Genomic DNA, 17,132 nt, shown 5'->3' with positions numbered 1-17,132 from the left:
CTGGCTGTCTACCCGGAATCTTCCGCTCCATGTGGAGTCCCGCAAGTTGGCTCCCCGGTTCATCGGACCTATTAGGATTTTGGAAAAAGTTAACCCTGTGGCCTACCGGCTCCTCCTTCCTCGGTCGATGAAGATACATCCCACGTTCCACGTCTCTCACCTCAAGCCGGTACTTACCAGTCCCTTGGTTCCTGCTTCCAGACCTCCCCCCCCCCCCCGCCCTGCATGATTGATGGTCAGCAAGCCTACACTGTCCGTCGCCTCCTTGATAGTCGCCGGGTTAGGAGGAACATTCAATACCTGGTCGACTGGGAGGGTTATGGTCCTGAAGAGCGTTCCTGGGTTCCGGCCCGGGACATTTTGGATCCTGAACTCATCAGGGATTTTCGCCATCGCCACCCTGATCATCCAGGAGAAACGTCAGGAGCCGTTCCTAGGGGAGGGGGTCCTGCGAGGGTGCCGGTTAGTTCCCTCAGTAACCCCTAGATGGCACCTTCACTTGTTTGTTTCCCTTTGCTGAATTGTTACTAGTTTACTTAACTGCCTTTTATCAGGTTTATTGGTTTCACCTGTTTTTGCTTGTATTTAAGTTCTGTGGTTTCTTCCCTCTGTGCTCAGTCTAGACAAGCCGTTTGCCTAGTGGTAGCTTGTCTTGCGCTCCTATGTTTGTAACTGTTTACCTGTGTGATTCTAGTAAAGTACTTTTATTTAAGACTGCATACCTGCTTCTCGCCTCATCTGTCTGCACTTGGGTCCAGAAACAGCCTCGCCCTGACAGGCATTGTCACTTACCACGATCTCCGGTAGCCCTTGATTACTGAAGCTCTGACGCAGGCAGTCTATAGTAGTAGTGGAGGAAGCAGAATTAACAGGATAAACATCCATCCATTTGGAATGTGCATCAATGATTATGAGGAATATCTTCCCCATGAATGGACCCGCATAATCTAAGTGCAATCTTCTCCATGGTTTATCCGGCCACTCCCAGGGGTGGAGAGGAGCCGCTGCTGGTGCCTTCCTGTGTACCTGACAAGTGCTGCATGTCTTGACTAGATTTTCTATCTCCTCATCTAGCTTTGGCCACCACAAGTAACTCCTAGCCAAGGCTTTCATACGCGACACCCCAGGATGACACTGATGTAGTTGCTCTAGGATAGACTGTCGTGCTGGCTGTGGAATAATCACTCGTGCTCCCCACAACATGCAACCATCCTGCACACTCAGCTCTGTTTTCCTGACTGATGTGCCTTCAATAACCACAAAACTAGAAGTTATAGACTTTAACAAGTTGGCTTTTAATCACTAAGATCAGAGCTAACATCTCAACACACTGACTGGCTCGCAGGAATGAGTCATACAGATCCTGGGATCTTTATGTAAGAGAAGTCAGGGGCGGAGCCAAGAGCCAAGACCTGGAACATTCCAGGTTAGTCAGGAAAGAGGAAGTGAAACTATACACCGTGTGGGGGAGGGTAATATACATGAGTGCAAAACGAATACAGGCAAGACAAACACATTTCATTACACTGACACTGTAGGGTGTGAAGTCAGTCCCTTCCGGATGCTGTGGCCATCCCCTTACCACATATTCTCGAACTCTAGACAGTACTGGATCTTTACCTGTCCATGTTCTTACTTGCTCTGCAGTCACAAGTGCCGTGTCAGTGTCCTCCAACATCAAAACTCTGTCCTCTGGAGCTGCAAGGATAGGTGTGCCTGGCAGTGGAAGACGGCTCAAGGCATCTGCGTTCCCATGGTACTTGCCCGCCTTGTAGACGATGACATATTCATATGCCCTCAACGTCACTGCCCACCTCTGGATCCGGGGTGACACCATCTGTGGAACTGCTTTCATTTCATTGAAAAGAGAGAGAAGAGGTTTATGATCGGTGCATATGGTGAACTTTCTGCCATATATGTACTTGTGGAACCTTTGTAACCCAAACATTACTGCTAACCCCTCTTTGTCTAACTGAAAATAGTTTTTTTCCACTGGTGTTAGAGTTTGGGACATAAACCCTATTGGTCTTTCAGTTCCATCTTTCATGCGGTGTGAAAGAACTGCCCCCACCCCGTAAGGTGAAGCGTCACAAGAGAGAATGATGTCTTCCTCTTTATTGTAGTGAACCAGCACATCCGACGACAGCATCAGTTTCTTGGACTGTTCAAATGAAACCCCCTGCTCCTCTCCCTACTGCCACTGTGTCTCCTTGCGCAGTAGTTTGTGAAGAGGTGCTAACACTGTTGACAAGTTTGGTAAAAACCTGTTATAATAGTTCAGCAGTCCCAGGTAAGCTTTTAACTCAGCCACATTGGTAGGAGCAGGGGCGTCCTGCAGTGCTTGTACCTTCTCCTTGATTGGATGGAGCCTGGTGGCGTCCACTCTGTGTCCTAGGAACACTGCCTCATTCCCCAGGAAAGTGCACTTACTCCTCTTGAGCCGTAACCCTGCCCTCTCCAATCTCTGTAGTACCTCTCTCAGAGTGCTCAGATGCTCCTGGTCGGTTCTTCCCGTCACCAGAATGTCATCCAGATAGATGGAAACATGTGGAATCCCTTGCAGTACACCTTCGATTGTCCTCTGGAAGATAGCTGGACTAGATGAGACACCAAACAGTAAGTGGTTGTATGTAAACAAGCCCTTGTGTGTATTTATGGTAACATACTCCTTTGATTTGTCATCCAGTGTAATCTGCAAGTATGCATGACTCATATCCAACTTTGTGAATTTCTTTCCTCCAGCCAGGTTTGCAAAGAGATCCTCTGTTTTGGGAATAGGATAATGCTCTAGTTTGGACACCCGATTGACTGTCAATTTATAATCTCCACAGAGTCTTACCGAATTGTCCGGTTTTAAAACAGGTACTATGGGAGCTGCCCATTCTGAACATTTCACTGGCTCCAGTATGTTCCCTCTCAATAGATGGTCAAGCTCACCCTCTACCTTTGGTTTCATGGCATAAGCCACAGGTCATTGTTTAAAAAACCTTGGCGGTGCCTCCTTGTCTACATAAATCTTAGCTGGGGGGCCATTAAATGTGCCAAGTTCCTCCTTGAACACATTCTCATGTTCACTCAACACTTCTTGCAAAGTCAACTGTTTGCCCTCATCTATTTGATTTACTGCTCCCCAGTCTAATTTAAGTTCTTTTATCCAGCCCTGACCTAACAGGTTTGGTCCGGTACCCGATACTGTAACTACAGGTAGCTGTTCCACTGTGTCCCTGTGTTGCACAGTTACATCAGCTGCACCTAATGTCTCTACTCGTTCACCTGTATATGTTTTAAGATGCAGAGAGCAAGACGTTAACTCTGGAACTTTTGCACGGTTCCACAATTTTGAGTACTCTGCCCTGTTCATTATGGTTACACCACACCCTGTATCAACTTCAAAGTTCACCTTAGAGTCATTTACTGTCAGTTGCAAGGTGATAGGAGCCACTTTTGGAATGTTCTCTAACATGCTATACATTATGAACATGTCCTCTTCTTCCTCAGCTTCCCCGCTGATGTGGTGTGCTCCATGTTTTTTCACTTCTCTTCCTTGGTTTTGCTTTCCTCCCCCTTTTGGTTTGGATTCCTCCACAGGTGATTTTGCCCTGCATGCTCATTTTATGTGTCCTTGTTTCCCACACTTGTGGCACTTTTCCTCCAGAAACCGGCATTCACTCGCCAAGTGATCGCCCTTGCATCTATAACATGCCTTCACATGCTCACGTTGTGGTTTCTGACACGTGTTTAACTTGTGCACAATAACCTGACCTGCAACTTGCTTAGCATTAGCCCTGTCTGAACCCTGTATTTCTTTTACATCTCGGTTCGCTGTCTCTATGGCTTGAGCAAGATCCAATGCTTTTTCATAAGTAAGCCCAGTCTCAGATAATAATCTATGCTGCATTTGGTCGTCCATTATTCCACAAACTAGCCTATCTCTCAGCATTTCCTTCAGGTTGTTCCCATAATTGCAATCTTGTGCTAATTTACGCAACACCGCTACATAGTGCATTACACTCTCTTCCTCTTTTCTGTCCCTTGAATTAAACTTGAACTGCTGTACAATCTCACTAGGCTTAGGGTTGAAATGTTCTTTTAGCAAGGCCACTAATTCAACAATTGATTTGTCTCCAGGCTTTTCAGGACTGAGCAGATTCTTCATCAAACTGTAGGTTTGGCTTCCCACTGAACTAAGCAGAATGGCTTTCCTTTTTCCGGCATCATTTATTTCATTTGCTTCGAAGAAATAACCCAACACTTCACAGTATTCCTCCCAGGTTTATGCTTGAATATCAAAAGCGGAGACCGTTCCTACTGTGGCAGCCATGCTCTCGTCCAATTGGTAGCTAACTTTAGCTCGTGAGTTTGTTTTTTTTAAAAGTCCCGGCAGACTTCTCTTCTTTATTCAGTGTCCTTTTACCTCGTCGCTGTTGAGTCTGTGTTTACAAGTGCAGTTATACTGAATAACAGGACACAGACTACAGAAGTAAGTAAACAGGTCTTTAGTGATTGAGGGTCAGGGCGGAACTGAGGTACACTTTGCTCCGCAGGGTTTATATACCGGTGTGGTCACCACCGGTACTACAATGTACAGGAGCCATCAAAAGTAGTCCATCACCTTAAGGTATCCTCTTAAGGTAGTACAGGTTACATACACTACAATTCCTCCCCTTTTAGCTTAACAGTGGACACCCCCAATTAATACACTACATGGATAACATATATACAATTTACACACAAAAACTGTTCAAAGATTCAGTCTCTGAGGAGGCCTCCTGATCCGGCCCGGATAACGCCTTTCAGGGATCTCTGGTTCCCGTTGCTGGGGTGACTCATCCACTTGATCTCCTATGGATTCAACATCATCCAATACGTTTGAGTCTGAGGTAGATGCTACAGGCTCAATAAGTTCTTCAACTGGTGTCTCTGCCGTAGACATGGGGTCGACCCTTGTTCTCGATTCCACAAGTTGGTCAGCATGACGTCGTATTACGTTCTCTCCAACGTCTACCGTGTACACCAAGGGTCCCTGTCGTGCACGAATTGTCCCAGGTTGCCATTTATCATCCCTATAGTCCCTGGCCAACACTGGTTGTCCTATTTCAAAACTACGAGTGGCCTTTTTATTTACATGCTGGAATTGCTTGTTTTCGACTTCCCGTCGCACATTGGGTTTTAACAAATCCAACCGGGACTGCAACCTTCTGTTATAGAACATTATGGCAGGGCTTTGATTTGTCACTGCATGCGTGGCATTTCGATACGCCATTAGGAAATTGTCCATCTTGTGTTGTAGTGGAATATGATCTTCACTCATGGCCTTTATTGCCTTTTTGAACGTTTGTACAAATCTCTCAGCCAACCCATTTGTAGCTGGATGATATGGGGCAGATGTATAGTGTTTCACCCCATTCTTTTTCATGAATTTCTGGAATTCTTCTGACACGAACTGTGGTCCGTTGTCTGAACATATTTGCTCCGGCAATCCATTCCTTGCAAATATGGTTCTTAGAACTGCAATCGTCTTCTCCGAGGTAGTGGTCGACATCTTAATCACTTCTGGCCATTTAGAATGTGCGTCTACTGCTATCAAAAACATGGAATCCATGAATGGACCTGCAAAGTCAATATGCACACATTGCCATGGGGCTGAAGGCCATTCCCACAGATGCAGCGGTGCAATTGGAGGTGTGTTCTGAACTTTTTGGCACCCTGAGCAGCTTTTAGTCAGATCCTCTATTTGTTTGTCGATACCTGGCCACCACACATAAGCCCTAGCAAGGCTTTTCATCTTGACTCCCCCCAGATGACCTTCGTGCAATTCTTTTAGAACTCTCTCCCTTAATTTAGGAGGAATAATCACCCTTGTTCCATATATCAATGTTCCTTGACATACGGACAGCTGTTCTCGTCTGGCTGAGAATGCTGGTAACAGTGGGTCGCCATGTGCTGGCCATCCCTTCACTGTCAAGTCGTAGACCCGAGACAGTGTCGGGTCATTTCGGGTCTCTCTCTCAATACCCGCATTGGTGACTGGTAAGCATTCGATGATGGTCGAGTGAAATATCTCGACAGGGTCAACTGCCGGTGCCTCTTCCACTGTAGGTAGTGGCAGGTGCGACAGCCCATCAGCATTTCCATGTTGCTTTGTACCTTTGAATTCAATATCATATTGATGTGCCCCTAGGAAAACGGACCATCTCTGAAGCCTCTGCGCCGTCATTACCGGAACACCCTTCTTAGGGTTGAAAATGGAAACCAACGGCTGGTGATCTGTCAGCAGCGTAAACTTTTGGCCTTGCAGGTAATGGTTAAATTTCTTAACTCCCCACACAAGGCTGAGAGCCTCCCTATCTATCTGAGCATAGTTGCGCTCAGCGGAGGTCAATGATCTGGATGCGAAAGCGACTGGCCTTTCCGAGACATCTGGAAACTTATGTGAGAGCACTGCCCCGATACCATATGGAGAAGCATCACAAGCTAAGCGAATAGGCAGCGTTGGGTTAAATTGAGCCAACACTTCCTTAGAGGTGATCAGTGCCTTGCTCTTTCGAAAAGCCCGCTTACAATCATCGCTCCACTTCCATGGTATTCCCGTTTGCAAAAGAGTGTTTAGCGGGTGTAACACCGTGGATAAATTTGGAAGAAACTTGTGGTAATAGTTAACCAACCCGAGGAACGACCTCAACTGGGATACATTTTCCAGTGCTGGAGCTTTGACAACAGCTTCGATCTTGTCAGGTGACATATGGAGCCCCTCCTGGTCAATGACGTGGCCGCAGTACGAGATTTGCTTTTGAAAGAACTCGCATTTCTGGCGATTAGCTCTTAGCCCATATTCTTTCAATCTGATGAGCACCTGCTCCAAGTTCGCGAGGTGATCATTATCGTTATCTCCTGTAATCAGGATGTCATCCAGGTAGCATTGTGTGCCTGGGATTCCCTGCAATACCTGCTCCATGGCCCTTTGCCAAATCGCTGGAGCCGATGCCACTCCAAAAACCAGCCTATTATACCGATACAAGCCCTTATGTGTGTTGATCATGAGATACTGTCGTGACGCTTCATCAACTTCCATCTGTAGGTACGCCTGCGCCAGGTCTATCTTGGTGAAGTGCTTCCCGCCAGACAGTGAAGCGAAGATATCTTCAATCCGCGGAAGCGGATATTGCACCATGTGAAGAACTGGATTAACAGTGATCTTGAAATCGCCACAGATGCGAACCTTCCCAGGTTCCCCTGGCTTGTTGCTCAACGAACGCTTCATGACAGGAACAATGGGTGTAGCCCATTCGTTCCAGTCCACCTTGGACAGTACCCCTGAACATTCTAGCCCTTCCAGCTCTGCTTCCACAGCAGGTCGTATCGCATCTGGCTTTGAAAAACTTTGGGTTTGCATGTTCTTCAACCTTGATGGTTGCCGTAATTCCTTTCAGTGTTCCAAGTCCCTGTTGAAACACTTCCTTAGCATCGTCTAAGATTTTGGACAGTCGTTTAGGTTTGACGTCGTCCTCCTTACAGGCATCCACAGTCAGTGCTTGTATGGAATGCCAGTCCAAATTTATTCTCCGGATCCATTCCCGTCCCAGTAGTGGCGGACCTCCATCAGGTAACACATACAAGTCCATTTTCTGACTTTCTTTACCATTGTAGACCACATTTACTTTTATCTTTCCTTTGGGGTATACTATTTGCCCCGTGTATGTTTTCAATACAATCTCCGTATCCCTCAGGGGAATGTGCGAGAATAACCTTTTGTAATCTTGCTTATTCATGACCGTTAATGCCGACCCTGTGTCCAATTCCATCTTCACTTGAACTCCTGCTATCCGGAGCATGACCCAGATAGTTTGGTGGTCTGCTGTGTTACCCACATTATGTATTTTCAGACAACCCAGTTCCTTACTGCTGGAGTCTGAATCCGTCTTCTGTTCATCCGAACTGTTCTCTGTCACCTTGTGTACTTTTTTGTACTTCTCCTGCGGTGACTTTTTGCTGCTGGTCTTCTTTCCTGACTGGCATACTCTCGCTATGTGACCAAGTTTGCCACATTGCCTGCATTCTTTGTCTTTGAACCAGCACTGGTTCTGGTCATGCGTTGTCCTTCCGCAACGATAGCACTTTACTGCGTCCAATGCCATTTCATTGGTGCTGAATTCCAGTGGCCTTTGCTGTATCTCTGCAGCGCCCCGTGCTGCTGCCTCGTGGGATGCTGCAATGCTGAAAGCTTTGTCCAGCGTAAGATCCTTTTCCTCTAGCAGTCGCTTCTGGGTTCCTTCCCTTAGGAGCCCACACACAAACTTATCTCTCAGTGCGTCTGCTAGTCCTGTTCCGAACTGGCAGTACTTTGATAACTTGCGCAGTTCTGTTAGGAATTCAGCGTTGCTTTCTTCTTTAAGTTGAATTCTTTTGTAGAATTTAAATCGTTCCGCTATCAGCAGCGGTGTGGGGTTTAAATGCTCTTGCAGGATAGTAACAATATCCGCGAAACTCTTCCCTGCCGGTTTGTCTGGGGTTACCAGGTTCCTTAATAACCCGTACGTCTTCGCACCCATCGAGTTTAATAGGGTTAGTGCTTTCTTATCATCCAGTACATCATTCGTTGTACAATAAACTTCGATGCGTTCCACATAAGTGGCCCAATCTTCCACATCGTTATCAAAAGCAGTGATGTTACCCATTTTTGCCATCCTTGCTGAGTTTCTCCTTTCCCTTCGGATATTATTTAGTATGATGACTTTTTTTTAAAATTTAAGATGGCGGCTTTTCCCGTGCTTGGCGGCTTTTCCCGTGCTTGTCTTCTTCCCCCGCCGACTCAAGATGGCGATTCCCGCGCTGTTGCCATCCACGCCTCCCAGCGGTCCTTCCTGCCTTTATTTTCCTTGCGCTGCTGCCCTTGTTGCCCCGCCACTCCCGCGGTCCTTGTGGCAATAAAACGCTTTTCTGGCTGCTGCGCGTCTCTGCCCCGATTGCAGTCCGGCCCCTGACACCGGCTGTGGTCGTGTTCTCCGCCCTTTCCTTCGTTTCCCTCCCCTTCTCCCACTGACAACTCGGCCGACTTCCCCCCGTGCCGCTCGATCGGGCTTACCCGCCGCTGTCGTGGAAGGGATGATCACTGCCTGTTGCTGGTGTTGGACTTCGTGGCCAGAAAACCAACCCGGGTTCCCGATGGCCTCCCGTGCGATGCAGTGCTCAGCAGGATGTTGAGGGCGGATGCCCTTTTTCGACGCCCGTTCCTGAGGACGAAGCTTCCTTGGATGCAAAACTGCCGCTAGGTACGATCAGACTCGTCGCCACTGTTGAGTCTGTGTTTACAAGTGCAGTTATACTGAATAACAGGACACAGACTACAGAAGTAAGTAAACAGGTCTTTAGTGATTGAGGGTCAGGGCGGAACCGAGGTACACTTTGCTCCGCAGGGTTTATATACCGGTGTGGTCACCACCGGTACTACAATGTACAGGAGCCATCAAAAGTAGTCCATCACCTTAAGGTATCCTCTTAAGGTAGTACAGGTTACATACACTACAGTCGCCAAATGTGATAAATCCATGTAGGGAAACAAGGAACTCGAAGAGGCGAGACATTAGAATTAGTCCGTGTACTTTATTAAACAACTGCGTAACAACATACAGGCCTGCATCCTCTCATTCCACCTCCGCTGACCTTAACCAGTAGCAGCACTAGCTACAGCACCACCTGGTGGATAACCTTAATCATAACATCCCAGATTACTATAGCCCCAAACACCCTTTTCAGGTGAAACAGCGATTTACTTGTATTTCTTGCAATTTAATATACTGTATTCGCTGCTCACGATGTGGTCTCCTCTACATTGGGGAGACCAAACGCAGATTGGGCGACCGCTTTGCGGAACACCCCCGTTCAGTCTGTAAGGGTGACCCCAAGCTTCCGGTCGCGTGTCACTTTAATTCTCCCCTCCACTCCCACTCTGACCTCTCTGTCCTCGGCCTCTTACACTGTTCCAACAAAGCTCAACGTAAGCTCGAGGAACAGCACCTCATCTTTCGATTAGGCACTTTACAGCCTTCTGACCTCAACATTGAGTTCAACAATTTCAGACTATATAACCCCTGCTCCCACTTTTTCAGGCGGCTGTTGATGATTCTGCCATTCCCATTTACAACATTTAACCACTCCTGCCTCCTTCCCGAGCACAGACTGTTCCTTCAATTCCTTCCTCCCCTCCTCCTTTCCCTGTCTCTGCACCTGCTTAAAACCTGTTACATCTCAAACCTTTCCCAGTTCTGATGAAGGGACCCAGACCTGAAATGTTGACTCCGTTTCTCTCCCCACGGATGCTGCCTGACCTGCTGAGTGCTTCCAGCATTTTCTGTTATTATCGGTAAAAACGGATAATCTGGTTATTTATCTCATTGTGGGAGCTTGCTGTGCGCAAATTGGCAGCTGCGCTTCCTACATTACAACAGTGACCACGCTTCAAAAAGTACTTCATTGGCTGTAAAGCGCTTTGGGACGTCCTGAGGTTGTGAAAGGCGCCACAGAAATGCAAGTTCTTTCTTTGTTTTTTTTACATTACGAAATTTGAACTGCAGCGGCACAAAAACGGACGGCCCCCTGACTGCTCTTTCCCCCCGGGCTCCCCCTGCCCACGCTTTTTGAGAAGAGCTTTGCTTTGCCCTTTCTGTTTAAGCGGGCGCTGAATTCCAGACATATCCTCTGACGCCCTATCGACTATCTTTGCAGTCTCGGCAGGCTTTTCTCATTAACGTTACCACCGAACTTTAGCGAAAATAAATGAGTCAATAAATGTCAGCGAGCTGCACGGTTCCTGGGTTTAGTAAATGAAGGAGGAACGAAGACAGACCCAAATTTTAATCTGCTCTCTGTCACGTCCTTTGTACCAACCAATCCGCCCCAGTGCCAGCACCGACAAAGGGCGAGAATAGCTGTCGACACAATCCTCGTCAGCAGTGCACTACTGCCGGTTAATAACCTGATTTATACAAGGGTGCTGTGCTGAATTTTCCGACAATTAGCTTGTTGAATTCTGCTTTAACAACTACTGTACACATCCTGAAGGATAAATCCCTCACTTTTACTATTTAGTTGAAATCTGGTAAACGCGACCAATTAATAAACTAGCTAATAAACTCAAAACTAGCTGATAGAAATGGTACATTTGTTCACATAGGGGGAGAAATTGGGTGAGTAGCACCACCTGTTCGCGCCTAAAGAGGCAGTCAGTGGCTGTAGCGCCACTGGCTGCGTCTCCGGCGATATTCAGTAGGGGCGCTAATGGTGGCGTTAGGCATTTGCGCTGCGCTGCCACCGATGACGTCATCGGTGTGCGCAGCGCCCCATTCGTGCCCCGTTCGCGATATTTGGTAGCGAACGCCGCAGTTGCGCCGCTCGCTACCCGCGCCCGGTTCACGGGGCCTTACTGTGCTGGCAGCAGCGCAAGTTAAGGTGGAAGTGCGGGGCGGCCGCCTGCCAGCACCTCCGTCCCCGGCCTCCTAACCACCCCACCCCCCCGCGGCATTGCCGGCTGTTTCCCGAGAGCCCGGCACTTCTCCTTGGTGCCGGGCTCATTTGCCGGCACTCGCGATCGGGGATCGCGCTGTTGCAGGCACCTCCCCCTTAACAGTGGGAGGAAGGCCTGCAGTACCGCAGCATGCCGTGCCGCAGCATGTGGCGCTGCGGCACGTTGCGCTGCGATAATCAGTTTCAGCGCCCTAAGAGGGACGCGGAGCGCCTCAAGCCTCGCCCCGTCTCCCTCGTGGGGCACTGAAACTGAATTTCGGGCGATCGGTATCACTCCGATCGCTGTGCTAAATCCTGCGCTCAGCCGACTTTTGCGCCACTTTGGCGCCCCAACCCAATTTCTAGGCCATAGAATCTTACAGCGCAGATTCTATGTGCCGGCTCTTTGAAAGAGCTCTCCAATTAATCCCCACTCCCCCCTGCTCTTTCCCCACAGCCCTGCAAATTATTCCTTTCCAAGTATTTATCCAATTCCCTTTTGAAAGCTCCTATTGAATCTGCTTCCACCGCCCTTTCAGGCAGCACATTCCAGATCACAACAACTCGCTGCATAAAAACATTCCCCTCATCTCCCCTCTGGTTCTTTTGCCAATTATCTTCAATCCGTGTCCTCTGGTTACCGACCCTCCTGCCACTGGAAACAGTTTCTTCTTATTCACTCTATCAAAACCCTTCATGATTTTGAACTCCTCTATTAAATCTCCCCTTAACCTTCTCTGCTCCTAGGAGAACAATCCCAGTCTCTCCAGTCTCTCCACATAACTGAAGTCCCTCATCCCCTGGCACCATTCTGGTAAATCTCCTCTGCACCCTCTCCAAGGTCTTGACATCCTTCCTAAAGTGCGGGGCCCAGAATTGGACACAATACTCCAGCTGGGGCCTAACCAGTGATTTATAAAGGTTTAGCATAATTCACATGATGTCAACTGGTCGTAACAAGCAACTAAAATAACTCGGAGTTTTGCTTGTGGCAGGCTTTGGATGCCAGTAATAGGTTTTTAAAAAAAATGACTAGTTATTTTCACAAAACACACAAGCCTTGGCTCAAGGCCTCAGCTGACACATTAACCCCCCTCTCCCCCCCCCTCTCTCTCCCCCTCTCTCTCTCTCTCTCTCTCCCCCTCTCTCTCCCTCTCCCTCCCTCTCTCTCCCTCGCCCTCCCCCTTCCTCTCCCTCCCTCTCCCTTTCCCTCTCCCTCTCCCTCCCCCTCCCTCCCTCTCCCTCCCCCTCCCTCTCTCTCCCCCTCCCTCTCTCGCTCTCCCCCTCCCTCTCTCTCCCCCTCCCTTTCTCTCTCTCTCCCTCCCTCTCTCTCTCCCCCTCCCTCTCTCTTCCCCTCCCTCTCTCTCTCCCTCCTCCCTCTCTCTCTCTCCCTCTCTCTCTCCCCCTCCCTCTCTCTCTCCCCCTCCCTCTCTCTCTCCCCCTCCCTCCCTCTCTCTCCCCCTCCCTCCCCCTCCCTCCCTCTCTCTCCCTCCCTCTCTCTCCCCCTCCCTCTCTCTCCCCCTCCCTCCCTCTCCCTCCCTCTCTCTCCCCCTCCCTCCCCTCCCTCCCTCGCTCTCTCTCCCCCTCCCCCTCCCTCTCTCCCTCCCTCTCTCCCTCCCTCTCTCCCCCTCCCCCTCCCTCCCTCTCTCTCTCCCCCTCCCTCCCTCTCTCTCCCCCTCCCTCTCTCTCTCCCTCCTCTCTCTCTCTCTCTCTCCCCCTCCCTCTCTCTCTCCCCCTCCCTCTCTCTCTCCCCCTCCCTCCCTCTCTCTCCCCCTCCCTCCCCCTCCCTCTCTCTCCCCCTCCCTCTCTCTCCCCCTCCCTCCCTCTCCCTCCCTCGCGCTCTCTCTCCCCCTCCCTCTCTCTCCCTCCTCCCCTCCCTCTCTCCATCCCTCTCTCCCTCCCTCTCTACCCCTCCCCCTCCCTCCCTCTCGCTCTCCCCCTCCCCCTCCCTCACTCTCTCTCCCCCTCCCTCCCTCTCTCTCCCCCTCCCTCCCACTCTCTCCCCCTCCCTCCCTCTCTCTCCCCCCCTCTCCCACCCTCCCTCCCTCTCTCTCTCCCCCTCCCTCTCTCCCGCCCCCTCTCCCTCCCTCCCTCTCCCTTCCGCTCCCTCTCTTTCCCTCCCCCACCCTCCCTCCCTCTCTCTCCCTCCCTCCCTCTCTCTCTCCCCCTCCCTCTCTCTCCCCCTCCCTCTCTCTCTCTCCCCCCCTCCCTCGCTCTCTCCCCCTCCCTCCCTCTCTCTCCCCCTCCCTCCCGCTCCCTCCCTCTCTCTCCCCCTCCCTCCCTCTCTCTCCCCCTCCCTCCCTCTCTCTCCCCCCTCTCCCACCCTCCCTCCCTCTCTCTCTCCCCCTCCCTCTCTCCCGCCCCCTCTCCCTCCCTCCCTCTCCCTTCCGCTCCCTCTCTTTCCCTCCCCCACCCTCCCTCCCTCTCTCTCCCTCCCTCCCTCTCTCCCCCTCCCTCTCTCTCCCCCTCCCTCTCTCTCTCTCCCCCCCTCCCTCGCTCTCTCCCCCTCCCTCCCTCTCTCTCCCCCTCCCTCCCGCTCCCTCCCTCTCTCTCCCCCTCCCTCCCTCTCTCTCCCCCTCCCTCTCTCTCCCCCTCCCTCCCTCTCCCCCTCCCTCTCCCTCCCTCGCTCTCTCTCCCCCTCCCTCTCTCTCCCTCCTCCCCCTCCCTCTCCCCCTCCCTCTCTCCCTCCCTCTCTCCCCCTCCCCCTCCCTCCCTCTCTCTCTCCCCCTCCCTCTCTCTCTCCCTCCTCCCTCTCTCTCTCTCTCTCTCTCTGTCCCCCTCCCTCCCTCCCTCCCTCCCTCCCCCTCCCTCCCTCTCTCTCCCCCTCCCCCTCCCTCCCTCTCTCTCCCCCTCCCTCTCTCTCTCCCCCTCCCTCTCTCTCCCCCTCCCTCTCTCTCCCCCCCTCCCTCCCTCTCCCTCCCTCGCCCTCTCTCTCCCCCTCCCTCTCTCTCCCTCCTCCCCCTCCCTCTCTCCCTCCCTCTCTCCCTCCCTCTCTCCCCCTCCCCCTCCCTCCCTCTCTCTCCCCCTCCCTCTCTCTCCCCATCCCTCCCTCTCTCTCCCCCCCTCCCTCCCTCTCTCTCTCCCCCTCCCTCTCTCCCGCCCCTCTCCCTCCCTCCCTCTCTCTTCCGCTCCCTCTCTTTCCCTCCCCCACCCTCCCTCCCTCTCTCTCCCTCCCTCTCTCTCTCCCCCACCCTCCCTCTGTCTCCCTCTCTCTCTCCCTCCCCCTCCCTCTCTCTCTCACCCTCCCTCTCCCTCCCTCGCTCTCTCTCTCTCTCTCTCTCTCTGATGCTGCACCATTCCTGCCCTGATTAAAGACATTCTGAATGGAAACAGGCTGGAATCCTTTCACTGATTGGACTGACTCTAGTTGACAAAAGAAAAATCATTACCAATTTAACCACCTGTCATTAGGACCAACTCACATTATTTATTTTTTTCTGTCCCCTCCGCATTTAAATTAAAAAAAAAAATTCTGATAGCTAAACGCACAATTAATTTGGGACAATCAGGCCCATTTCCCTGTCAGGCTGCTCACAGTGTCCTTCAAAAGAGTCAAACAATCCAATCTGCATAAAAAGCCTAGATTCAATCAACGGGCCCAATTTCCCTCACTTCTGGGATCCCAAACCTTGTCGACAATCCTTGGCTTTCGCTTAATCTGGATTGTTTTGTTCTCTCAAACCCCAAAAGTTGCATAAACATAGTGTAGTTATTAAGACATTAAACACTTCTGTAGTGTTCCTCAGCACTTCAGTGAATCATCGCCATATCCTTCCACATGACAGAAGATCGCTCTAACTTTAATCTACTATCAAATGTAAAACATTTCAATACAAAAATGGAATAAGAAAGAAAGATCTTTGTCACACACACCTCTCTTTACACAGGATTACATAGGATACACGGCACAGAAACAGGCCATTCGGCCCAAACAGTCCATGCCGGTATTTATGCTCCACTCGAGCCTCCTCCTGCCTTTCCTCATCTAACTCTATCAGCCTAACCCTCTATTCCCTTCTCCCTCATATGCTTGTCCAGCCTCCCCTGAAAGGATTCACAAATTTCATGTCTCCCCCGAAGATTTACTTTTGGCTTATTGAAGAAACCCTGGCTGGACTGAGTTTAAAATCCAGGGCTCCAGGGCTCAACAAGATGGCTGCGGTCAACCTCATGGCCAAGGCCTGTAAGTTTCAGTTTGGACTGACGAAGGAACTTTCCAGAAATTAGAATGCAGACAGACCTTCTGCATTTATGCATGAGAAGCAAACCCAGTGGCATTCGGGCCTCTGATTAAAACCCATCAAGGTTGTTTGCACAAGCAATCAAGAGCAAGCAAGGCCTATTCAATATGTAATGGGACAAGCTTAGCTGCATTTCAGACCTTCGTTAGCGAACATCGACACTGTTTACAAAACGATCAAGGGGGCATTCAAACTGGCATGGCCCCATCACTAAACCCGTTGGACAAAGGGGAACACTGATGAGACATTTAAAACCGATTAACTGGCCATCCAGGTCGATGGGCCCAGATCGGTTTCCTTTGTATAAGCTTCAACATGTCCAGGTCAGACAAAGAAATGAGCTGATCTGGCAGGAGATAAGGGCTACTGGGAAGGGTATAACTAGTCCCTCGGGAAGCCATCTCTCTCTCTCTTGCCTCGCCTCCAGTGCCCTGCGGTGTCATCAACCCAGCGAGAGGATCGTCGACGAAGAGCCCGTCCAGGGAAGTAGGACACCCGCAGTTACGTTTGAATTACTGGGGTATCTCTGCTCTGGGGCAGTGAAAACCTAAAAACATTGACAGGCAACAGGGCACGGAGCAAGTGTTTCAACATCCTAGACTGGTGAGCATCAATTTTCTGGCCCATCACAAGACAACCTAGATAGGTGTAAAGGGTGGGAGTTAAGGGGAATTGCTAAAGTGTCATTTTAGTCATTTTCCCTCGATGTGTCCGTTTCTCCTCCCCCGCTAAGTGTAATTGTGTTGCATCCATAGTGATTTTCTCTGTATAGTAATTATTTCTCTATTTTAATAAACAATGGTTTTCTTTGCACTGAACCACTGGTCTCGTTTGTCTATATCGCTACTTGTAAATAAGTCCGGTGTTCAGAACTAAAAGGGGGAAGCGATCCGAACCGCACAGGGCTGGAGCAGCTCAGACACACGACTGACTGACCAGACAAAATCCCCAAACCAAAACCCCCTACATCCCTTAAATGCATCTGTACTATTCACCTCAACCACTCCCTGTGGTAGCGAGTTCCACATTCCCACCACACTTTTGTTTGATAATCACTCCCGTGAAGCGCCTTGTGACGTTTTACTATGTTAAAGGCGCTATATAAATACAAGTTGATGCTGTTGCTGTGTGTGTGAGTGAGAAAGAGAGAGGTGTATGTGAGCGAGAGAGAGAGAGAGGTGTGTGTGTGAGAGTGTGGTATGAGTGACTGAGAGAGAGAGTGAGGTGTGAGAGTGAGAGAGAGAGAGAGAGGTGTGTGTGAGTGAGAGAAAGAGGTGTGTGTGAGTGAGAGGTGTGTGTGAGTGAGAGAGAGTGAGGTGTGAGTGAGTGAGAGGGAGTGAGGTGTGAGTAAGTGAGAGTGAGTGAGGTGTGAGTGAGTGAGAGAGAGCGAGG

General features: G+C 50.2%; 1 protein-coding gene across 4 annotated transcripts in view; it reads right to left on the bottom strand.

Annotated features, from left to right (window-relative positions):
• The window catches only part of LOC147101617 (inactive phospholipid phosphatase 7), a 72,938-nt gene that overhangs the window by 17,252 nt on the left and 38,554 nt on the right, over window positions 1-17,132 (bottom strand). Inside the window, exon 3 of one of the 4 annotated variants that reach the window (XM_085965319.1) lies at window positions 1,621-1,848. The exons of 1 other annotated variant lie outside the window; for it this stretch is intronic. In XM_085965319.1, the coding sequence (XP_085821445.1) occupies window positions 1,621-1,848 (228 nt within the window). Of the gene's footprint in view, window positions 1-722; window positions 840-1,620; window positions 1,849-17,132 lie in introns of all 4 variants that reach the window. 2 more of the 4 variants (XM_085965320.1, XM_085965321.1) reach the window with 2 other exon arrangements.

This window comes from Somniosus microcephalus, chromosome 23 (genome assembly GCF_052327205.1).
Source record: "Somniosus microcephalus isolate GS21.2 chromosome 23, FLI_Smic_1.0, whole genome shotgun sequence".
NCBI lineage: Eukaryota > Metazoa > Chordata > Chondrichthyes > Squaliformes > Somniosidae > Somniosus > Somniosus microcephalus.
Note: the sequence above shows the minus strand (reverse complement) of the source record. Positions and strands in the feature narration are given on the sequence as shown.